This window comes from Hypomesus transpacificus, chromosome 14 (assembly GCF_021917145.1).
Source record: "Hypomesus transpacificus isolate Combined female chromosome 14, fHypTra1, whole genome shotgun sequence".
In the NCBI taxonomy this organism is placed as follows: domain Eukaryota; kingdom Metazoa; phylum Chordata; class Actinopteri; order Osmeriformes; family Osmeridae; genus Hypomesus; species Hypomesus transpacificus.
In genome coordinates, this window is record NC_061073.1 from 16325953 (window position 1) to 16351015 (window position 25063).

General features: G+C 49.0%; 1 protein-coding gene across 8 annotated transcripts in view; it reads left to right on the forward strand.

The window, feature by feature from the left end:
- The first annotated feature begins 364 nt into the window (after positions 1 to 364).
- tjp1b (tight junction protein 1b) overlaps positions 365 to 25063 on the forward strand; it is a 31533-nt gene continuing 6834 nt past the window's right edge. The window contains exons 1-20 of one of the 8 annotated variants that reach the window (XM_047033295.1): positions 365 to 553; positions 10692 to 10748; positions 11156 to 11280; positions 11443 to 11545; positions 12738 to 13056; positions 13218 to 13324; positions 14366 to 14534; positions 14983 to 15124; positions 18141 to 18268; positions 19033 to 19138; positions 19593 to 19743; positions 20792 to 20900; positions 21156 to 21375; positions 21687 to 21871; positions 21978 to 22073; positions 22157 to 22239; positions 22606 to 22816; positions 23024 to 23124; positions 23217 to 23567; positions 23917 to 24135. In XM_047033295.1, the coding sequence (XP_046889251.1) occupies positions 10701 to 10748; positions 11156 to 11280; positions 11443 to 11545; positions 12738 to 13056; positions 13218 to 13324; positions 14366 to 14534; positions 14983 to 15124; positions 18141 to 18268; positions 19033 to 19138; positions 19593 to 19743; positions 20792 to 20900; positions 21156 to 21375; positions 21687 to 21871; positions 21978 to 22073; positions 22157 to 22239; positions 22606 to 22816; positions 23024 to 23124; positions 23217 to 23567; positions 23917 to 24135 (2973 nt within the window). In that variant the 5' untranslated portion in view covers positions 365 to 553; positions 10692 to 10700. Of the gene's footprint in view, positions 554 to 619; positions 945 to 10691; positions 10749 to 11155; positions 11281 to 11442; positions 11546 to 12737; positions 13057 to 13217; positions 13325 to 14365; positions 14535 to 14982; positions 15125 to 18134; positions 18269 to 19032; positions 19139 to 19592; positions 19744 to 20791; positions 20901 to 21155; positions 21376 to 21686; positions 21872 to 21977; positions 22074 to 22156; positions 22240 to 22605; positions 22817 to 23023; positions 23125 to 23216; positions 23568 to 23916; positions 24136 to 25063 lie in introns of those variants that run through there. The other 7 variants (XM_047033292.1, XM_047033294.1, XM_047033297.1 and 4 more) reach the window with 7 other exon arrangements.

The window sequence follows — 25063 nt, forward strand, 5'->3', positions numbered from 1 at the left end:
CATGTAGAGGTCGGTGGAGCAGTCGGTCGGCAGACACTGACATAACAAATTCAATTCAAGATTTCTTTCTCGTCTCTCTGTCTGCCTTCATCAAATATATGATTAATTTGCTTAAAATCATGTGTAGATAAGAAGATGTTTTAATGGTAAGATTGCTGTAAATTAATACGCTATGGGCTACTAAATATGAAGGCGCGATTAACGAAATATAATTTTGGATCTCAGCCTGACCCCAATTCCCAGTGTAATTATTGTGCTCTTGTGGCTCTCGACCTTGTAGCATCATCGACGCTCAGTCAGTGCAATGGCGCTTGATGATGCTGAGGCTTTTCAAGTCCTTCCACCCCTGAAAAAATGCAATGGTCTATCCCAGACCAACCTGTCACTGTCACCGCGGTGTTGTGGAGGAAATCGAATTGGACTATCAGAGGGGGGAAGGCATCCAGTGCCTGCCGTTGCAGTGCGGCTGCTTTGGAGCCACGAGGACGGTCTATGCATTCCTTTTCTATAAGGCTTTCATTCATACATTTCAAGGACCAGTGCTTTGTGAAAGGTGAAGGAACTTCTGAATATACGATCATATTTTGCTTCATGGCAACGGGTTCCGCAGCGGGTGCGTTCGCAAAATGATTGTGTTAGCAAGCTTGCTAGCTGCTAATTAGCCAAGGCAGTCCTTTTGGAAGCTTGCAGTAGCTAACAGCTAGCCATCCCTACCCATATAGGCAGCCAGCTATTTAGACAGCTATTTTGAAGTGTGTTTCCGTTTCATTTGAAAGGTATGAGAAAGCGGTGTCGCGCGCTGACACCATGGCGAGTTGGTTCAGAATGTTATACTGTAGCAGCTGTGTTGTTACTAGTACTAGCTGACTGTGCAGAGCAATGCTAAACTTGCCTAACCGGGAGTAGGAACAAAATGTCGGCCAGGCAGGGTTCCTCTAACTAAGGTATGTTTAATCTTAGGTAGTTTCTATGGCAATAAATAATTCCCATATATTAAGCTACCGTGTCGTCTAGAATTGTATTAACAGCCTCTTGCTATCCCTATTAGCAAACGATGAATGTTTCCGTTTCATTCGGAGTATGGAAGGTCATTCCTATGAGGCGGGGTGATAGTTTCGCTAGCTAGCTACAAATAGATACTTGTACCGTTACTAGCTGGCCATAGGAGACACCTGTACATTGGGGCGTTGCCCCGTATACTATACATGCTGTTTCTGTTGTGTTTAATGCAACACATGACTTTACTGTTTTGGTATTTGTAATGGTTTTGTTTCAGGTGCAATTGGTTTAGGTGTGTGTGTGTGCGTGCGTGTTTTTCATTTATTCCAGTCACTCTACCTGTCTTTATATCTTCCTTTTATCAGTTTGAGTTAGCAACTATATAGACAATCACAGCACTTACTAATCAAAACGGTGTTGATTAACAAGCTGTTCTTTTAAAATATGACTACAGCTAGGATAACTATGAGAATAGATTTGTTTGCAGTTAAGTTTCTTGAATTCACATTTTGAAGCTAAACATTGCTGCTAATTAACCTACTTTACATTATTTGAGTTAACCAGACTCTTTCTGGCAAGTTGATTAAATGAAACATTATTGGAGTAAAAACACATTGGGAGTTTTAGATAACATGAAGGGGATTTGTCATAAAATAGTGAATTAAATATTTTATGACAAGCTTGTCTTCTCATTCATAGTGAGTGTATACCGTAGCCTGTTAAAAGCAGTTTTTACTCTCTTACTAATCAGAGTTGAAGTTCAGACCGTTTAAAGGCCCAAGGTAGTCAAGAGGTTTCACTGATTCCAAGATAATGAGTCTCATATTTTGTGGTGGCCGATGTAGTATTTCCAACATGACGTCACCTGGAACACTGCCAATAATCAGCCTTGGCTTAGCACACTTTCAGGTTTTACAGCATGTACTGTGGTTATTTACCACCTGACGGATAGAAGAGTTCTGTCGGCTGATAAAGCATTTGTTTGCTTGATTTGGAATTCCTATGTAGTTACGGGTCCCCCTCGTACAGAAGGATACTCTGGAGAAGAAAAGTGACCATAGCCCTCAAAACTGTAAATCAGGCATCACCATAAATATTTCCTTTTATTTTTTAAGTGGCACAGAACCATCACATGCAAATGGCTCTCTGTGGATGCTACAACTACTATCAATCACAGTTTTACTACGACCCCCTTTGTAATGGTGCAGACATGGCTCTTATCACAGTTTCTCATTGGTGCTTTGTCTTCACTTCAATCAGTGTAAAGGATAGAAGGCAGGACTCATTGCTGCTTATCAGCACATTCCTGCCCTCTGTGTGTTTTGTGTGGATTACTGATAGCCAGCATTGGGCTGACTGAGTTCTGGAGCTGATTTGCCTCCCAGACAGTCTCCCATTCTCTGGTAATCATAACTTCAGTTAGAAACGTAGCAAGCTCCGAAACAAACATGGCTCCAGGCAATTTGGTTCTTTTAGTGGATCAGTAGATGGAATGCTATGAAAATAAGCCAGTGACTTTTGAAGGTACAGTATTATAGAGTGTGAGTGTTGCTGTGCTCACAAATATCATACTATTATGGCATTGAGGTATGTCAGTTTTCACATAGGTCTACCTGTTGGATTGTGGCGTTTGTAGAATCAAGAGTTTGACGTTTAAGATTCAGTAAGAATTCTCATTCTATCTGCCTATCTATCTATTGGTATAGACAGCTAATGCTAGGGTTTGATAGCTCAGCACCTGTTAACCTGCTACATGATAAGCAAGGCCCTGGGCCCTGCATCACAGTTCCCTCCACCCTCTGACGCGTCATGCTATCGTCATGCTATCGTCATGGAGTCAGATGGCTGAGCGGTAAGGGAGTCGGGCTAGTAATCAGAAGGTTGCTGGATCGATTCCCCGCCGTGCCAAATGACGTTGTGTCTTTGGGCAAGGCACTTCACCCTACTTACCTCGGGGGGAATGTCCCTGTACTTACTGTAAGTCGCTCTGGACAAGAGCGTCTGCTAAATGACTAAATGTAAATGTAATATCATGCTATCGTAATGCTATCGTCATGCTATCGTCATGCTAGCCTCATGCTATCGTCATGCTAGCCTCATGCTAGCGTCATGCTAGCCTCATGCTAGCGTCACGCTAGCCTCATGCTTGCATCACAGGGGAAAGTTTGGGGAGAAATAAGCTGCAGGTTCAGCCATGCCACTGATGGTTCTGTTTTCTTCTACACCACTGGAACTTGAGACCAAATCATTATGTATAGGGCTCTTTATAAAACTGAGGTGTCAGCAACCTTGGGCTATTTATAGACTGTGATATAGAATAACTGCCGAACTGGAGCATGCACGCAAGCCCCAACCCATTCTTTTTGCGTCTGTATTTTGAGATTGTTATAAGAAAATTCCGTCATCTGCTGTTTTGTGTGGTTTATGGGCAATGTTGACACAAATGCATAATATATAAAAAACATATTGAGCCTGCATTAACAACAAAAAAATCACAGTAATACCAGTTATTAACAACACAAAGGCTGTAGGCTCCATGTGTAGCCGATTGGGAAATGATTCATTTTTGGCTTGGTAGCCGATGGTGGTGGAGAGAGGCAGGAATGTCTGGAATCTGTCACCACTCTCATGCTCTGCGGTGATGAACCCCAGCGTGACAGACCCCGTGGCCCGTGAGCCACAGCAGAGATGGGTGACACGCCACTGCACTCCTCTGTTCAGAACACCGCGGACGCTTTGCTTAACGCTCTGTGATAAGGACAATGCGTGCTGTGGCACCGATATGCTTCATTGTACCCCTGCACTCTATTTCGCAGATTGTTGGTGCTCTCTGCATACTCTACAGTCTAAACGAATGCTTTTTATTACCCGACACTTATTCAATTAGCCTAGCGCTATTGTATGCAGTATATTTGGTCAGATTGTAAAAGTTTGCAGTTTCACTCTCCAGTATTCGTCTATCTGTTCTCACTTGATAAAGGGAACATCTAAAACGGCATATTTTTGAGTGCCCTCCTGGACTGCATCTCCTTCTTGTGGTTGTTGTCTGTTTAAATGGAAGTGAACTGTCTTGAACACTTCCCAAGTGGCTAGCCTAGTTGTGTGCATTAGATGCAGCACACCTCGGGGCCAAAATCTAATAGTTAGCCCACGTGTGGAGGGGCAGCATGTAACCAGCAGAATTGGACTAGCGTTAGCCTAGCTCTGATTCCTTGTAGCGCTGCGAGGGTTAAATCCGATACAGCAGTTTACACTGCGGATGGATGCTCGCTGCTACAGAGCCGTCCCATGCTGTAGCGGAACTGCAGATCCCGTACAGATCGCTGCCAAACGAGGGGGGATTTGCTTCAATCCCGTGAGCGTGTAGAGAGAGAGAGAGAGAGAGAGAGAGCAACAGAGAGAGAGAGAAAGGGGAGGGGGGTCTGTTTTGATGAAGCACAGACACATGTGGGGCCATACAGTCGATTGAGCTGTAGCTGTGAATTGGCTTCTCTTAGATTGTTGTTAGTGTTTCATAACCACTGGCACCTGTGCTACCAAGTCCAGCGGTTTCAGAGCCAGGTGAGGAGAAGGCAGGGAAAGGGCATCTTCTTTTTGGCTCTGATCGGGCACAGCCATATTCCGAGGCTGCTCATGTGCGTCTGCAGGAATCTCTTGCCGGATTTACTGAGAAGTAGCTGGAGGTGGGAGAGAGGCTGTTGTTTGTGTCTTCTGATGAACAGGATGGAAGGCTGTAAGTGCTTACTACTTCAATGTTTAGCCTGTAAATCGTTTTGCTGCAGCAGCATGGGTTAAGGTTCATTCACATGGTGCATCATGCATGTTGGGTGCATGTTAAGGTTTCTGTCATCATCTGCAGTTGCATTTTATTTCACTGTTAATGTGAAACTGTAGCATCTCAATACTACCGTATCTGCTGTGCATTGCTGTGTGTGTGTGTGTGTGTGGAGGAGTGATCTGCAGTCCACCAACAGTTTGTGCAGAAAGTGTCCTAGCTCTCAGGGGACCCCTTCTCTGGTGATACTACAGACCATCAGCATTAGAATACGTTTTCTGAGGCAGGACAGTTTTAGCAGTTGTCAGCATTCTCCGGTGCATCGTTTTCAATCTCTGAAGTGATCAATCATCTCATTCCGCTTGTTTTCCGCTCCGGTGCCAGGACCCAAGTTGGAGAGCGATACCTCTGTTGTTTTCTGCCTTTGGCCGCAACACAACTTACACAATGTTCTCCAAGTACATTTGTTTTTGGCTAAACAATTTAAATTGCGTTTTGGCGTTCTCTGCTCTTTGTCATTGTGTTGACCCCAATGTGTTGGCAGTGATCTGAAGATGATCTCGTTTTCTTGTGCCTGATAGTGTACTTGTAACCTGTGCAGTCACAATAACAAGTCTGGATTGTTTCATTTCTCTGGCAGTAACACAAAGCCTTTCTCCAGAGACGTTCATCTCTTCCCTGTTCCGGCCAAAAGTACAGACTGGCTTTTGTTTAGCTGTGAAAAGTGACAGATTGGAAAAAGTCACTTTCCCGTCCTACTGCAGGCACTTGTGGCGATGACCTCCATCTCCCTTCCCACTGCAGAGGTCACTAATGAATCTACAGAAGTCCACAGGGAGGTTAACAGAGCAGGCTGCAGTGTTTCTGCTAGGATTTTTTTTTGCAGTGGGGGCAGGCCTGGGGGGGGGTACCCCATATTGGCTAACAGTCTGAAGCAAATAATAACAATAAACCCACTATTAATTACATTATCTTAATGCAATCGCTATCGAATCAACAACCAAGTGCAATTTAGCTAGCAGGTGAAGAATACAAACAACGAAAATTAACTTAATTTACATTTGCACAAAATATAGATTAATACAACAACAGGCTTAAATGAACTGACAACATAAGTTATACGACTTAAAGTTCTCAAGGACGCCCACACGCATCTCAACTGGCTAGTTATCCTCCGGAGAGCGGCAATATCTTTTTTCTTTCTCTCCTTTTAATGCCGAGTAGCGCACGTCCCCGCTCGCGGTGTGAAGCGCGTGTCCGTGCTATGCTCCGACATGCACTCTGCTGATAGACGGACTTTTGTATGGCCGCATTTCTGATACGGTGGCGGGAGAAATGTAGCCGTGGCGGGCCGCCAAATCAACATAGCGGAAAGACTGATGATGTGTGATCCTCATCTCCTAGTATTCGATCACATTCATGTCCTTTGATACATGAATCTGAGCCTGCTACCCAAAGGGTGTTCCAGGCCTCTGTTCACAAGTTTCCCAGTAATCCAGCTTTTGCAGCATCACAACAGCAGAACTAATTAGCGTTATTTTTAGCCTCTGTCCCATGGCGGTCAAAATTGAATACGATTCTGCCTCACCCCCTCAACCACACCACAGCACACAATCTGCAAATCAGAGAATTAAACACCCCTGTCGCAGTGCCTCAGTTCTGCAAGGGCTACTGCTCCACTCCTGGTGGAAATAATAGGCTTTATTAGTTACAAGCCCTGTTTTAATGAGGAGTGGATGGCGTAACTTGGTTATATAAACCCACAGTGCTTGCCCTCCAGTGTTATAGGGTTAGGCTATGGGCTCGACGAGGCTGTGGTTGAGATTCTGATGCCTCATCATGATGGTATCGTATCCAGGCTGGTCTAACTAGACTCTCCGCTCTCAGGCCTCATCAGTCCTCGACTGAGTCATGTGACCTTTTCAGTAGCAGAGGGTTACCTCCCCTGTCAAATCTGGCCCAGAACAGTGACTGACTAAGCATGGATTGGCAAGAAGCTTCTTGACTTTGATGTAACTCGATGACGCTGATTGGTTGATTTGATAAAGGGAAAAGACTTGTTCTTCCTGTTAGGGAGGAATTAGGCTACTCATTAAAGGACACCGTATCAAACATCTCGTTAGACCTGCCTGGGAGGACTAACTTCCCTGTTGGGCATTATTGAGTCATCAGAATTGCTCTCATACGCCTCTTAATGGAACAAGTGTGAATTTGCGACACCATGTCCTGCCCCCACAGAAACAGCTACCATGTCCTGCCTCCACAGAGACAGCTACCATGTCCTGCCTCCACAGAGACAGCTACCATGTCCTGCCTCCACAGAGACAGCTACCATGTCCTGCCTCCACAGAGACAGCTACCATGTCCTGCCTCCACAGAGACAGCTACCATGTCCTGCCTCCACAGAGACAGCTACCATGTCCTGCCTCCACAGAGACAGCTACCATGTCCTGCCTCCACAGAGACAGCTACCATGTCCTGCCTCCACAGAGACAGCTACCATGTCCTGCCTCCACAGAGAGTCTGCTGCCAGCCCTGGCTCCAGCCTGTCTTGTGTTGGCACAGTCTGTGTGTGACCACAAAGGACACACAAGAGAGGCCCACAAACTCATTGATTACTGGATACTGACACCAAATGCAAACTGTGCACAAGAGCACCGCACTAACCCTCCAGGCACAATACTGATGGCCAACAAATGTTTGTCTTGTTCACTCCCTGTGTCTAATCCTCAATAGGGGGTTGGTCTTCATAGAGATGGCCCTAATTAGCTTGTAGAATTTTAGCATTTATCTTTTCATCTTCAAAGTAACATGAGAAATGTAACAAGTATCCTAGTTTCTTTAGAGGTTTTCTGTTTACGCTGGCTAAGCAGGGATGTGTTGATGTTGTTGGCGGGTTATGCAGTCAAATGTCATGTTCACTATGCAAACTGCTGTGAATGAATGCAGACACAGTTAAAGAGGGCCTTCAGCATACTTCACCCAACACTGAGTTCCCTCACAGTTACCAGGGCAACATGCTTTGCAGGAGAAGGAAGGATCACTCGTTCATAATGTTTTTTACCGTGATGTTGGGGCATAAATGTGTTTTAAAGTACTTAATATGGTCAAGAGAAGAAACTCGGCCTATTCAAGATTTAGTGTCAGCTGGAATCGAGTACCTTAGCTGTTCAGTTTAGCTGTAAACCCCTTCACCTCTCCCCCAGTCATAAATTCAGACAAAATGGTGCAGAGTACATTGCATCAGCGTTTTTACTGCGCTGATCAGCCACTAGAGGCTGGTATAAATCCTGCTCCCCAAGGAGCAAACTTCACCAGCAGGACTTGAGCTCTGTGTTTCAGCCAAACTTCACCAGCAGGACTTGAGCTCTGTGTTTCAGCCAAACTTCACCAGCAGGACTTGAGCTTTGTGTTTCAGCCAAACTTCACCAGCAGGACTTGAGCTCTGTGTTTCAGCCAAACTTCACCAGCAGGACTTGAGCTCTGTATTTCAGCCAAACTTCACCAGCAGGACTTAAGCTCTGTGTTTCAGCCATCAGCTCATTCAGACGTCTTTAGTGCGGTGCATCCGCTGCAGAAGACCGGAGGAAGTTCCCTTGTTCAAACTTTTTTTGCCCTCCTTTTGTGTCATCCCCCTGCTGCTTGAGGGGCTCCTGACTGGAGTAGAGCTGAGGACATAGTGTGAGCCCTGGTGGAGGGGGGGGGGGTTAATGTAACCGGTGACCAGAGAAGAGTTGGTGCCATCCTCTTACTTGGCTGACAGCTCGGGCTGACAGCTCGGTCCATCCACAGGAAAAAAGGTGTCCTTTGATTTGCAGCGATCCTCGATGTGTTGGTGTGTTTTGCAGCAGTGGTTGGATCATGGTCTAGCCTGTCACAGATGTCTTGTGACCGTGACTGCCTGATTGTTGGGCAGAGGCACTGCTCTCCTCTGAAGAGATAAGTACTGTATTGTCACGGCAGCACTTAGTTGCCATGGGAGCCGTGATGAGGGTTTGAAGTTGGCAGAGCTGTTTTCGAGGTCCAGTCAGCCCGAATGCTAGCTCCCCCCCCCCCCCCCCCCCCCCCCCCCTCCTTCGGCCTGATTGGAGCTGATGCTGCTTTTAATGAAAGATTCATCCCTCTCATGCTTCGTTATGTTTTAATGGGGCTCAACATTAGCTCATTTTAGCCCGTGTGTTTTCTGCCTCGCTGGCCCTGCGTCTGGGCAGGAGGAGGACAACCTGCAGTGGGAGATGTTGGGGAGCCCCCTGTTCACAGCTGAGATGTGGTCTCCTAGTCAAGCAGGTTAGCTACCACCATTCCAGGACTGCAGCCTACCCAGGCCTTTTCATACAGCTGGTTACCCGCGTGCTGTACAAACACGATAGTGTCACCTGGCCCCCTGGTGTAGATTGTGGCGGTGCTTCGTCAGAAGCTGAGGTGACAGGGTGAGGTCACAGAGGACGGTGCTTGGTAGGGGGGGATCTTTTGGTACTTCACGATTTGAATCGTTTCTTGGGGTCACGATTCAATTAAAAATTGATTAACGGTTGATTAACGGATACAACGGTTGTATAGAAAAGAATTATACAAAAAAAATAAGATAAAAAATAAAAATAAACAAATATATATATATAAATAATATATATGACATTACAAAATTCGATTTCAATTTTTTGACATTTGTGAATCTTTAGAAGTCTGAATCGTGATTCGAATATGAATCGATTCTTTCTCCCCCACCCCTAGTGCTTAGCTGACAGCAGAAGGGTTTGACCTGTGTCTCTTCTCACCTTGGCCTCCAGTTTACTGTGGAAGTTATTGAGTGTTAACGTGCAGAGTCTCGTTTCATGACAACCACTCGCTTTCTCCAGCCACCTCCGCAGTGTTAAATCCAACAGACTTTTTATTGTATTTTCATTTTTACCACCACGACCATTGTCCTCTGTAGACTGTTAAAGCCCATGCTGACTAGTCTGTAATACGTTCAGAGAGTGTGTGGGTGTTAAAAGCAGAGACCCCTTGTGCCCGCCCACCCTAACCTCGGTAATTCATGTCGCCGCTTCTCAAGTCCCACACACTCCCGTCTCTTTGGAAGTCGGAGAGCTACAGGGCGTGTGTGTGGAGTGAGTGTGTGTGTGTGTGTGTGGAGTGTGTGTGTGTGGAACGAGTGTGTGTGTGTGGAACGAGTGTGTGTGTGTGTGTGTGGAGTGTGTGTGTGTGTGTGGAGTTTGACTGGTAGTGACGGTGTCTCGTGGCTGTGTTGACGTCGTTCACCCAGAGTGAACTGGACCTAAAGCCAAGTATAAGATCCGTGCTTATTTATAGCCTTGGGCACCAAGCGAATATTGTCAAAGCACAAACGGCCGCTCAATCTGCTGGGTGCTACCCCCAGCAAGGCCATGAGGGACGCTGTATTCTCCTTCAGTTTGTTGTTGTAACTCGTCGCAGTAGCATGAACACCCTGTCATAACTCAGGTCCAGTTCAATGATTGTCATTGTTGGCCACCTCGCCTGCCTGCCTGCCTGCCTTCTGCTGCAATGCAGAAGTCATGCAAGTAAATAAAGCACCATCTAAGGTAGCTGACCATCCGGAGGCTCCACGCTCCATCCTGTCTCAGAGCCTCTGCGGTATCCTGTCAGGTGACAGTCCTTTGTGCCTGAAAGAAAAAACAGGAGTACACATAATGATGGAGACTATTAGCAGTTCGGAGACATTTCCCAATCCTGCCTGAAGGATAAGGCCATCATTCAGATCAAATGGGCGCACATGAAATTCTAGCATGTTTTTTTTTCCCCCTCAATGCCTTGTTGTTATTTTTAGACAAAGCTGGGAGCGTTCATCTCCAGAACTGGTAGCATCTAAGCCGAGGCTGAGGACTCTTAATTAGGGCTGATGAGAATCACACTGTTTCTCTCTTGTTGTTTTCCACAGAGCGCAGCAATGGAGGAGACTGTCATATGGGAACAGCACACAGTGACTCTGCACAGGGTAAGTGTCTCTCGCTCTCCTCTCTTCTCTACCTTGATCCCTTAACCTCCTCTGTCCAGGCCCCTCCTCCCTGTATCTCTAGTCTGCCCTTGTCTCGCTATCTTTGTCCTTCCACCCCATCCCACAATCTCTCCATCTCGCTCTCCACTTGTTCTCTCAACCAGTCAGGCTCCTAGCTGCACGACGTGTGGTTCCTGAGGAGAGGTGTGGAGGAAATCTCTCTCTGTCCTCTACATCCCCCTCAGGCTGGGTCCCAGTCGTGGACTTGTCCCAGTGGGTCTTTGTCCCACGCACAAGAGAAATACATTTTCCCCATTTCAACCCCTCCTTCTGTGCAGAACCATGTGCCACCTAGTCCAAACACGGCCCCTTCTGTTCCTCTAATCTTCCTGTTTGTGTTTGTGCAGGCACCAGGGTTTGGCTTTGGGATAGCCATCTCAGGCGGTCGGGATAACCCTCATTTTCAGAGCGGCGAGACCTCCATCGTTATCTCAGATGTCCTGAAGGGAGGCCCTGCAGAAGGCCTTCTGCAGTAAGACCATTGTTTTCCACGAACGCTATCGGATTACCGGTTATCAGTATTCGATTACCGGTTATCAGTATTCGATTACCAGTTATCAGTATTCGATTAGCCTGTTTTATCCTAGGAGGCTCCAACGTGTCTGTGTGCTCAAGGGCTCTCTCTGCTCCACAGGGAAAATGACAGAGTTGTGATGGTCAATGCTGTCTCCATGGACAACGTGGAGCATGCGTACGCGGTCCAACAGCTTCGGAAAAGTGGGAAGAATGCGAAAATCGTGAGTATCCATTTTGAAACGGCGCATGCAATGCAATGCAGGTGAATTTCGTTAAACTTGGTTATGATGAGATATTTTGTGGGGATGACAGTGACACTCCAATGCTAAGAGTGCGAAACCTCAGAGACGTTTTGAGTTTAATGAGATCGGGAAGAGCCTCAAGACTTTCTGGGCATAACTGGGCTGAGCCCCATAGTCAGGCTGCTCTCTGCAGCAGCAGACACACCCAGAATGGGGATGGTAGTGATTCAAGATTCAAGATATTTATTGTCATGTATACGGTTTAACAAAGTTAGTGTCCGTACAATGAAATTCTTATAGCGCAATGTCCTCCTTCCACATTATTACCAACAAAAAAAAGAACACTAAAAAGAGAGAAAGATATATAAATTAGAGCTGTCAAACGATTAAAATATTTAATCGCGATTAATCGCATTAATGTCATAGTTAACTCGCGATTAATCGCAATTAATCGCACATTTTTATCTATTGTAAATGTCCCTTGATTTCTTTTTCATCCCTTCTTTTTTCAAATGTTAAGGCTCTTCTCGACATGGAAAAGTGGTTAGGATTTCGTGCAAATGTTTTTTTTTTTAATTGAAAACAACATTGCAATCGCCTGGCTTTGAGGAGCGGGCGGAGAATTCACATCAGCTGTGTGCTGCGATGATAGCTCACCACGACGTGCTGCGATGATAGCTCAGTTCACAACGACAGAACACACTGATCACTTTGGTCTTTTCAATGGAAGTAACCATTTGGCAACCTTTTAAAAGTAAACTTTCCATTCAGAATCTTATTGGCATCCATTTTGGTGTCTGGCGCTGGCAATCAACTCAAAACGTAACGTTAGCCTACTACCAGAGAATGTCTAATCCGTATAGGGGCTCTGCTACTACTCTTTAGCCGGCTCGCAAGCCCAAACAAGTGTGTGGCGTGCCTGTTGTTTTTATTCTGGTCTAGCTAGATCCGGTGTGGTATTGTCGTTTTTCTAACGACAGTAGTTGTTGCAACAGAATGTGAAAAAAACGACAAAGTTTGCTCGGTCAAAAAGAGCGTTAATCGCGCGATAAAAAAATTGACGCCGTTAATTTGGGTTTGCGTTAACGCCGTTAATAACGAGTTTGACTGACAGCACTAATATAAATATATGTATGCGCGGCTGCTGACAGTCTCTCTCTCCCCGGGCCAGACCATCAGGAGGAAGCGGAAGGTCCACGTTCCCATGAGTCGCCTGGGCGAGAGGGAGACCATGTCTGAGCACGACGAGGAGGAGGACAGCTACGACGAGGAGATCTACGAGACGAGGAGCGCTCGGAGCGGCCCCAGCGCGTACGGCGGGGCCACGGGTCGCCGCAGCGGACGCAGCGCCGGGCGACGGGACCGCGACAGGGAGCGCGAGCGCAGCGGCTCCAGAGACAGGAGCATCTCCCCGCGCTCAGACCACCGCTCCATCAACCTCCCCCCGCGGCCCGCCAAGGTCACCCTCGTCAAATCCCGCAAAAATGAAGGTGAGCCTCACAAAGTCGGGACAGATGCAAGGTTCCTCTGTCCAGTACTGTCCTCTGAGACTGGTGGAGGTTCCGTACTGTTTCCGGTTTTGTCTTGTGTGTGTGTGAGCAGAGGCTGTCTGTGCTAACATCCTCTTTGTTGCTGTCGTTCAATCTGTAAGCAGAATATGGCCTGCGCTTGGCCAGCCACATCTTCGTGAAGGACATCTCCCCTGAGAGCCTGGCGGCCCGGGACGGCAACATCCAGGAGGGGGACGTGGTGCTGAAGGTAGGGGGGGACGTGGTGCTGAAGGTAGGGGGGGACCTGGTGCTGAAGGTAGGGGGGAGGGTTGGTGCTGAAGGTAGGGGGGAGGGTTGGTGCTGAAGGTAGGGGGGGACGTGGTGCTGAAGGTAGGGGGGGACGTGGTGTTGAAGGTAGGGGGGGACGTGGTGCTGAAGGTAGGGGGGGACGTGGTGCTGAAGGTAGGGGGGGAGGGCGTGGTGCTGAAGGTAGGGGGGGACGTGGTGCTGAAGGTAGGGGGGGACGTGGTGCTGAAGGTAGGGGGGGACGTGGTGCTGAAGGTAGGGGGGGACGTGGTGCTGAAGGTAGGGGGGGACGTGGTGCTGAAGGTAGGGGGGGGCGTGGTGCTGAAGGTAGGGGGGGACCTGGTGCTGAAGGTAGGGGGGGACGTGGTGCTGAAGGTAGGGGGGGACGTGATGCTGAAGGTAGGGGGGGACGTGGTGCTGAAGGTAGGGGGGTACGTGGTGCTGAAGGTAGGGGGGAGGGCTTGGTGCTGAAGGTAGGGGGGGACGTGGTGCTGAAGGTAGGGGGGGACGTGGTGCGGAAGGTAGGGGGGAGGGCTTGGTGCTGAAGGTGGGGGGGACGTGGTGCTGAAGGTAGGGGGGGAGGGCTTGGTGCTGAAGGTAGGGGGGGGGGCGTGGTGCTGAAGGTAGGGGGGGACGTGGTGCTGAAGGTAGGGGGGGACGTGGTGCTGAAGGTAGGGGGGGACGTGGTGCTGAAGGTAGGGGGGGACGTGGTGCTGAAGGTAGGGGGGGACGTGGTGCTGAAGGTAGGGGGGGATGTGGTGCTGAAGGTAGGTGGGAGTGCGTGGTGCTGGAGGTAGGGGGGAGGGCTTGGTGCTGAAGGTAGGGGGGGGGGCGTGGTGCTGAAGGTAGGGGGGAGGGCGTGGTGCTGAAGGTAGGGGGGAGGGCTTGGTGCTGAAGGTAGGGGGGAGGGCGTGGTGCTGACCGTAGGGGAGTGATGGAAGACAGCAGAAGGAAGGAGTGAAGAAGGAGAGAAAGAGAAAGTTTAAGTTTTTTTCCCTTTCAGATCAATGGCACAGTGACAGAAAACCTCTCCTTGATAGACGCTAAGAAGCTGATTGAAAGGTCAAAGGGCAAGCTAAAAATGGTGGTGCAGAGGGATGAGAGAGCGACGCTGCTAAACATTCCGGACATGGACGACAGTATCCCCTCCGCCAACGCCTCCGACAGAGACGGTAGGAGTTGCAAATACATTTCGTTCCGACAAATAGAATGCTGTACAAAGTTGTCCAATTGAACAAATAAATACAGATAAAATGTTCCATAATAAGAAAGGATACATGGGATCCACTAAATGTTAACATAATTAATTATAGTGTAGATTTGTATAGCTATGAGACATGATTTTGGTTAAATCATTATTTAAAGTAGCTTTCAAATCACGGCTCTGTTCTCGGATATTTTATTTTATTTTGACCACAAAAATGCTTTTGGGTTAGGGTTTCAGTGACCTCAGCTTTTTAACTAGTAAATAATCCGTTTGACTTGACACGTATCTGAAAAGAGTAATGTCTAGCTCTACCCACTGAGATTCACAGTTAAACAGGCTCATTTCACAAACAGGTGCTACAGTGTTAGCAGGCGAACAATGTTTAAACTGGTGATTTTGTTGGTGTTGAACAGACATTTCAGACATCCATTCGCTGGCGTCCGACCATTCCACCCGATCACACGAGCGCCATCGCAGCAGCCGCTCCCGGTCCCCGGACAGACAGGAGCCCTCGGAACACTCCAGACACTCACCTCCGCAGATCAGCAACGGCAGGTAAGACAGATCACCACACAGTGGACATCACAGATCACCACACAGTGGACATCACAGATCACCACAGAGTGGACATCACAGATCACCACACAGTGGACATCACAGATCACAGATCACCACACAGTGGACATCACAGATCACCACACAGTGGACATCACAGATCACAGATGACCACACAGTGGACATCACAGATCACCACTCAGTGGACATCACAGATCACAGATCACCACACAGTGGACATCACAGATCACCATACAGGGGACATCACAGATCACAGATCACCACACAGTGGACATCACAGATCACAGATCACCACACAGTGGACATCACAGATCACCACACAGTGGACATCACAGATCACCACACAGTGGACATCACAGATCACAGATCACCACACAGTGGACATCACAGATCACCACACAGTGGACATCACAGATCACCACACAGTGGACATCACAGATCACAGATCACCACACAGTGGACATCACAGATCACCACACAGTGGACATCACAGATCACCAAATAGTGGACATCACAGATCACAGATCACCACACAGTGGACATCACAGATCACCAAATAGTGGACATCACAGATCACCACACAGTGGACATCACAGATCACCACACAGTGGACAGCGCAGATCACCACACAGTGGACATCACAGATCACAGATCACCACACAGTGGACATCACAGATCACCAAATAGTGGACATCACAGATCACAGATCACCACACAGTGGACATCACAGATCACCACACAGGGGACATCACTTTCTGGTCTTTAGCCAGGTTATCTCAAGTATTTGTATTTTCTAATTGTCTTTGTCTTTTATTTTATTATTTCTTCCTGCCTCAGTTGTTGGAGAATACCGTAAGTTAGGTAACCTAGAATATATAGACTCTAGATATATATATCTAGAATAGTTACTGTCATAGTAAAGTAGAAGTAGCTGGTGGGAAGATCACCTTTGTAGGTCTGATAAAGACATTCATGTTCAGATTCTGAAGCCTTCTCTTCCCTTTAGTGAGCCTATAAGCCTTTTCAGTCAAAAGAATCCCTCATCTTTATTTGGGACAGAATGGCTGCTCCCCTGGTGAGGAGGGTTCATGTTCTTGTCGACGTTGAGTTTCACCTGGGGAATCACTGCTTGTTCTACCCCGCTGGTTTACGTGATATTGCCGTAGTCACGATCTGTGACATCAATTATTGAGTGCCTTGTCTTTGGAACGACTCAGGGCTCCAGGCCCACTGTCACACAGGATCTGGCCTGTGTGAGTGTCACATCTCTGTGACTGTCCAACACCGTTTTCAGCGTGAAGACCGCATGTTTGGCACAAAGACAATTTGGCTTTCTAACAATGGGCCAAAACAAAGGGCTGTTTCTGACGATCACGGCCCCTGGTCGCCCCGTGCTCTTCAGTCGTTGCTATGACTCCTGACTTCTGTACGCATGTGGGGCCGGGACAGCCTGCTTGTGCCTGTTCTGCCAGTTTGTCTGATTGAGGTCAAAACTAAATTAGGATTTCTTAGGACTTAACACCATATTAAGATACACAAAGTCCTTTTTTTATGCCTGCCTTATAAACGATGCATGTAGGAAAGCGGTCTTTTGGCTCTGTGACATAATAGGGAATTGGGAGAGTTGGGGTTAATGATAGAGGGGAGAGGTCAGTGTAGATTGATTTATCTGGGCTTGATCTGTGACCTGTTTTCCCCAGTTCTGAGTGGTTGGCAGTGAGGGCAGGGCCTCTTCCAGGACATGTTGAATAAGCGGCTTCCCCAGCTTGTATTAGCTCCTTCACAGTCACTGTGTTGCTCAGTTCTAGACTTCCACCCGGTTAAACAAATGTATGTGTGTGTGTGTCTGTCAGGGAGTGAGAATCGATCTAAAGCACACACACACACACACACACACACAGACAGACTCACTTCCCCATCTCTGCTGTGACAATGCAGTCATTTGGGAGTGGAGTTGTGTCCGTGTCCAGTCATGCAGCTGGGAGGTTGGAGGTCTAAGGTCCCCAGGACACCAGGCTTCCTGCTGGTCCTGCTTCCTGCTGGTCCTGCTGGTCCTGCTTCCTGCTGGTCCTGCTTCCTGCTGGTCCTGCTTCCTGCTGGTCCTGCAACCTGCACTGTTTAGCACTGTTGCTGGTCCTGCAACCTGCGCTGTTTAGCACTGTTGCTGGTCCTGCTTCCTGCTGGTCCTGCGCCCTGCTGGTCCTGCAACCTGCACTTAGCACGCAGAGCAGTCAGCTAGCAAAGCTTGAATTGAAAAAAGAAAAAAATACAATTGGATGGGTTTTAGAGTTAGAGGAGTCAGGTGGCTGAGCGGTGGGGAATTGGGCTAGTAATCTGAAGGTCGCCAGTTCGATTCCCGGCTGAGCCAAAAGACTTTGTGTCCTTGGGCAAGGCACTTCACCCTACTTGCCTCGGGGGAATGTCCCTGTACTTACTGTAAGTCGCTCTGGATAAGAGCGTCTGCTAAATGACTAAATGTAATGTAATGTAGAGTTAACATCAAAGAAATGTCTTGGTGACCTGAAATCAGTCATTTTGACCTCAGTGTTAACAGCTGGCTTTTAAGGTTGAGCCATTAGTGGGTCTTTGCCAGAGCCACCCAGTGAATTTCACCTGGAGGACAGAATCCTCTCTCCAGCGCTTCAGATAAGCCGCTCTATAAATAGATTACAAAAGAGAGGGAAAAACTGAGCGGTGACCTTCACGACCACGGAGACGCCTCAGACTCAAGCAGCTACCCTCTTTTCTCCCTCACACATCCACTGCAGTTAACAGGGCTTGGAGTTCACATGGTCGGCCTGGGTTTCTAGCTGTGCTTTTGGTTTTGTTTTCATGATACCCTCAGATCTGGGTCTCCACCCTCCCTCTCTCTACAGTGCCAATCTGTTCTTTTTTCACCCCTTCTCCAAATACCAAAACAAACACAAATGTAAGAAAATGTGCAGCATATCTTTAAAAATATATATTTGTTGTTGTTGTGTGCCTGAAGTCACAGGAGTCGGGAAGATGAGAGGATCTCTAAGCCCATCCCCATGTCAGCCAAGCTGGCCGAAGAGCTTCCTAGCCCCAAGCCCCAGGAGCCGTCCGGGGGCCGTGACGATAAACTGCTTCCCCCTCTCCCAGGTCAGAGCCTCATCGCACCCTCATCGCACCCTCATCGCACCCTCATCGCACCCTCAACCCGCTTGCCTAAATCACTGAGACCACGAGTTCGCCATACAAACTCAGTTGGCAAATACTCGGAATACCCATATCGACAGTATCTACGTAATTCTTGTTCCCTGGTGTTTGCTACAGTAAATACTGCATGGTCACCCCCATGACCTTGTCAAAGCATTCATGTTCTAGCGAAACGTTGGCATGTAGTGGAATAAAGCACCAAATGAAGCACCAAATGGAGCAGCAGTGTCCTGAGCTGTGTTTTAATAGCCCAGCCACCAAGCTTGGCTGAGATCGCCTGAAGTTAAAGTGAAAACAAACAGTGTGAGCTGATTGGCTCTGACGTTCCTCCCCCGCCTACAGCCCCCCGCTGTCTGTCGTTCTGACCCCACTGCTCCAGACACACATACCCCCCCCCCCTCCTCCTCAGAGAGCATACTGGAGAGGACGGGTGACCCCTATGCGTGTGTTGTAGAGAGTGTTTACCCCAGTGCAGGCTTGTTTTCAAAAAGGGGATTATGGTTTTGGAGTGCATTCAGATTTGCAAGTATGTGTAGCTATACGTTTCAGGACAGGCTCTCCGTGAGTTCTACACGTACCGGGGCACTGCTGGCACGGCTCTGACACGCCTCTGCACAGGACACGCCTCTGCACAGGACACGCCTCTGCACAGGACATGCCTCTGTGCATGTGGTCTTTAACAGGTCTGCCCTTGTCCATTCCCTCAGAGCCCAAACCAGTGTACGCCCAGCCCGGCCAGCCTGATGTAGACCTGCCTGTCAGCCCCTCTGATGCCCCAGTGCCCAGCGCCGCACACGATGACAGCATCCTCAGGTACCTCCTCTCCTCAGGTCTCAGTTTAAACAACCTGCGCCTCATCTGCAGTCAGCTGATAACGAGATGGGATGTGCCCATGTAGAGATTCTGCTGATAACCTTCCAATGTCAACCAGTACTGATACCAATGCTTTCCTTCTTTTTTTTCTCTCAGTAATTTACACTCAAAACTATGTAATTGGGTTATTAAATGTGTATGAATCTATTAAAGTACAATTCTCAAACTATGTAAAGGAAAAAAAGTTGAGTATGTAAATGTCAACCTTTAAAACTTCATGCCAGCTTTTAAGCTTTGTATAATCATGCATTTAGAAAAAGTTGGATCACAACAGCATTAACGTCCATGTTAGACAAGTGTCATTGGTATTTATTTTTTGAACAAATAAATAGGCAGTTACCCATCATTCATCACTATTACCTAACCTTTGTCTCGCTGTCCTCCGTGTTCCCAGGCCGAGCATGAAGCTGGTGAAGTTCAAGAAGGGAGAGAGTGTGGGCCTGCGGCTGGCGGGGGGGAACGACGTGGGCATCTTCGTGGCCGGGGTGCTGGAGGACAGCCCCGCAGCCAAGGAGGGTCTGGAGGAGGGGGATCAGATACTCAGGGTGAGACACGAGAGTCACAGAGATACATGAGTCACAGAGATACACGAGTCACAGAGATACACGAGTCACAGAGATACACGAGTCACAGAGATACACGAGTCACAGAGATACACGAGTCACAGAGATACACGAGTCACAATGATACACGAGTCACAGAGATACACGAGTCACAGAGATACACGAGTCACAGAGATACACGAGTCACAGAGATACACGAGTCACAGAGATACACAAGTCACGGCCGCACGCGAGTCACAGGCACAGAGAGATTCACGTTGGCCTTCAGTCATCCTCGTCCAAACGACATTACAACTGCTAACTAATTTCATTCCTGCTTGCAACCGAGTTTCACCCGGAGAGCACGTCGAGAGAAATTCAATCAAGTTTTTCAATTGAATTCAAGCAAGAGGTGGACGAAGTGTGATGTTGCCTACGCCAGTGAAACGTGCACAAACATTGCAAAACAGCAGCCTAAGCAAAGTGGGCATCAAGGATCAACAAGACGCTATAGAGGGATTATTATGTGGCGTGTTGTTTTGCTTTGCCATGAGTGGTTAACAGTATATTTACCACCAGCAGTGCTTTTATCCCTGAGCTCTGCTCGCAGCTTCACTGGGACTCAGCCCTCCCCAGATTCCTGCCTTCCTGAGCTGGTCTCCTAGCAGTGCACAGAAACACAGACAAAACAGCCTGTTGGCTTCCTGTCCTTTCTCCGTTTATCCCGGCAACACATCGTCTCCTGTCCTCCTCCCCTGAGTGATGTGTTACTGCCTGAATCCTCTAACTGCCATACAACTCTGTGTTTTATAGTCACCATGGTGATACTGATGTCGGAGGGGGGTTATGTAAATGTATAGACATGTTGGCAGTGTCTTGTACATATCTTTTTTTTGGTGATACCCTTGAAATGTGTGAAGCTTTACCTGTATGAGCAATTTTTCCGGCATGCCTGTCATCTCTACTCTCCACTTAAGGGCAACAATGTCCCGGAACTTTCTCTTGATAAAGAATGTCACTCTAAACCTGCTCATCTCCTTCCTTGTCGTAGGTTAACAACGTGGACTTTGCCAACATCATCCGAGAAGAGGCGGTGCTGTTCCTGCTGGACCTTCCTAAAGGTGAAGAGGTCACTATCCTGGCCCAGAAGAAGAAGGATGGTGAGTTTGGAAGCAGACAGGCTGCCAGCAGGAAGTGGGCACCTGTCTGTGCCATCATCTGGAACTGTAATCTGTACAGTAATACAATAAAATGATAAATAATAAAATACTAATAACATTAAATAATAAATACTAAAATAAAATATTACAATAAAATAATAAATAATACAATAAAATTAAATAATAAAAATAATAATACAAAATAAAATGTCTGACTGTAATCTGTAACTGACCCTGGTTGCCTTTCTTGTCCAGTGTATCGGCGGATTGTGGAGTCTGACGTGGGCGATTCCTTCTACATCCGCACCCACTTTGAGTATGAGAAGGAGTCTCCTTACGGCCTGAGCTTCAACAAGGGGGAGGTGTTCCGTGTGGTCGACACCCTCTACAACGGCAAGCTGGGCTCCTGGCTCGCCATCCGCATCGGCAAGAACCACCAGGAGGTGGAGCGGGGCATCATCCCCAACAAGAACAGGTAACACACACACACACATGTGCAGCTATGGCAGTTCATCCAGTGTATGTCTACCATTAGAATCCACTGTTGAATGACGTCGGAACAAAAATCTCCTCTTGTCCAAAGTCACACTGTACCTCTCGAATGTATTTAACCAAATTTGTTATGATAATCGTTGCTATGTCAGTGCCTCAGTGTTGGCAGGATTGGCTGAGCAAAGTTTACAGCACAGACACATTAAGGTGTATGCTGACAGCCTCCCTCCCCCTCTCTCCCCCTCCCCCTCTCTCCCTCCCTTCCCTCCCCCCCCCCCCCCCCCCCCCCTACAGAGCAGAGCAGCTGTCCAGCGTGCAGTACACCCTCCCTAAAACCGCGGGGGGCGACAGGGCTGACTTCTGGAGGTTCCGCGGCCTGCGCAGCTCCAAGAGGAACCTGAGGAAGAGCCGGGAGGACCTGTCGGCCCAGCCCGTCCAGACCAAGTTCCCCGCCTACGAGAGGGTGGTTCTGAGAGAGGGTGAGGCCCCCCCCCTCCCCCCCCCGCCTGCTGGCACTTCCTTGAGAAGCATGTTGAGGTTTTTTAAGGGAAGGTCACGTGACGTCTTGCTTGTTTTTTCTTCCAGCTGGTTTCCTGAGGCCTGTGGTTATATTTGGGCCGATCGCAGATGTTGCGAGGGAGAAGCTTGCCAGAGAGGAGCCTGATCTGTTTGAGCTAGCCAGTGAGTGGCCCTGCAGCCTTCCAAACAGCTGTGTATAGAGTAAGCATGTGTTTTCTTGGTAACATCTCTGTCTATGTTTCCAGAGAGTGAACCAAGAGACGCTGGCACAGACCAGAGGAGTTCGGGAATCATCCGTCTTCACACCATCAAGCAGATCATTGACAGAGTGAGTTGGCCTCGACACACACACACGCACACACACAGTCTTGCACATTTTGAACCCCACCCTTTCCCCCAGAAATTGAGCTTGTGCCTAGATATTAGGGACAGCGAGTCAGGTGGCTGAGCGGTGAGGGAATCAGGCTTGTAATCTGAGGGTCGCCAGTTCGATTCCTGGCTGAGCCAAATGACGTTGTGTCCTTGGGCAAGGCATTTCTCCCTACTTGCCTCGGGGGAATGTCCCTGTACTTACTGTAAGTCGCTCTGGATAAGAGCGTCTGCTAAATGACTAAATGTAAAATATTAAGCAGCCATTTTCTTTTCTTCTTTTCCTCCTCCCTCCGTCCCTCTTCCTTCCCTTGGTTGGCGGCAGGACAAGCATGCGGTGCTGGACATCACGCCTAACGCGGTGGACAGGCTGAACTACGCCCAGTGGTACCCCATCGTGGTGTTCCTCAACCCCGACAACAAGCAGGGGGTGAAGAACATGAGGACCCGACTGTGCCCCGAGTCCAGGAAGAGCGCCAGGAAGCTGTATGAGCGCGCCCTCAAACTTAGGAAGAACAACCACCACCTGTTCACCAGTGAGTGAGAGGGGGAGACATGCAGGATGAGTGAGAGGGGGAGGGGCGAGGAGGAGGGAGGGGATGGGAGGGGAGGGAGGGATGGAGAGGCAGAGACGAGGGCAGGATGAGGGGGAGGAGAGGGACTGGATGGTGTGACCTGTGACGTGGGCCCTCTGTGATACACGTGGACAGGAAGTGATCCTTCTCTCCCTCCTCCCCTCTCAGCCACCATCAACATGAACAACATGAACGACGGCTGGTATGGAGCCCTGAAGGAGACGACCCAGCAGCAGCAGAACCAGCTGGTCTGGGTGTCCGAGGGCAAGGTGACACATCCCCCCCCTGTCTCTGTGGGAGGTATTCTGAAAGGGGAGCTCCATGTCTGGGTGTCTGACTGCGTTCTGTCCTTCCTGGCCAGGCTGACGGGGCGCCCGAGGACGACCTTGACATCCACGACGACCGCCTGTCCTACCTGTCGGCCCCGGGCAGCGAGTATTCCATGTACAGCACGGACAGCCGCCACACCTCCGACTACGAGGACACGGACACGGAGGGCGGGGCCTACACCGACCAGGAGCTGGACGAGACCCTGAACGACGAGGTGGGCCTGCCCACGGAGCCCGCCATCACCCGCTCCTCCGAGCCCGTGCGAGAGGACCCGCCCGTCATCCAGGACGCCCCCGGTTACCCCGGCTATCAGCACCCCGTGCAGCCGGACCCCGCCAACCGCATTGATCCTGCTGGGTTCAAAATGGCCGCCCCTCAGCAGGTAACGTGTAGAGCCAGTAGTTCACAGGCTGGCTGGATCTCAACGGTCCGTTTTCTGCTGAGACCGTGTGCGTGTGTGTGTGTTTGTGTGTGTGTGTGTGTCATATCGAGTTTTTAATGAAAAATTAAATGTGTTTTTCCTCCAGTAATCGATCAATTTTTGTTGTATTACATGTTACGTTCTTAGCAAACCTTTCCTCATTTCTCCAGGGCTTGTGTGTGTGTGTGTTTGTGTGTGTGGGGGGGGGGGTTGATTGTGCTTAAGATGGAGGAGGCTGTGAGGAGGAGAGCCTGCAGTAGATTGAGTGTGTTTGCTCTTGGCAGCCTGTCTTCTAAATGTCTCTTCACAGCAAGACGAGACTGAGGCTGCTCTGGTCATGCCCTCGCCCCTCTGGGCCTCGGCAGCGCCCCCTGCTGTTGAGCAACCTGTACTGCTAGAGGGTATGAGCCCAGAGGAGGCTCCCACTGGAGCGCCAGCTCCTCAGGCCCCGCCCCTTAGCAGCCCCGCCCCCGAGCTAGCCCCACCCCCACCACCACACGAATCCCTCCCGTCTGGGCCAGAACCACAGGTACCCGATGCTGCCACCCGGAGCAGGGGCCCCGGCCCTCGCCCTGCCCTGCTCCGCCCCCGCCCAGCCTGCTCTTGTGTAACTGCCTGTCTTCTCGCACACGCTTCCCCTCTGGCTCTCTGCATGCCCCGCCCCGCCCTGCCCCGCCCACGCTGTGAGCCCACTGTGTGCCTCTGGCCCCCCTCCCCTCCCCCCCCCCCCCCAGGGAGAACCTGGGACGGGTCCACACGCACCACAGTGGGCCGGGAGGGCGGGGCCACTAGGGGGACTGGTGCATCTGGTGTGTGGCCGGGACGAGGACCACCAGAGCCAGCCCTAACTGTGGCCTCTTACCTCTTTCTGCATGGCTCCTTATGGGATCTTGGTTTCCTTTCAGCTTAACTTCTCTGTAGTCTGACCTGTAGTAGCACCTGCAGTGGTGCTGTAGTGGTGGATGTCCTGTTTGTGTCCACTGTGCCAGTCGTAGTAGTCGCATTAGACGCAAACTGAATGTTTTGGTTGCATGACAGAAGCTAACCTGCAGACAGTAATTCTCACTCTCTTGTCTAGCAATTCTCCCTATGGAAAAATGGAAGCGTGCCCTCTAAGCACCACAGTCTGTGTACCATTGTAGTCATGTCATGTAGACTCTCACAACAAGCTTCTTCCATAGGAAGTAATGTTCCTACTAGATGTGCTGTCTACAGGCTACACATCACACGTTTGAAACGAAGCCTTTCAGAGATGTCAAATTCCTAAAAATGTGTCCTGATAATCAGAACCCTGTTCAGCCTGGATTTAGTGGACATTTACATGGATGGGTTTATTCACTGAGAGGCATCTTGTCAAACATGCATTCAGAACTGGTTATGAGTAACCCGACAGATGTGCTTGTTAATATGCACTGTGACTTGAGTGTTTTCATCAGAAGTGTATTAATATATAGTAT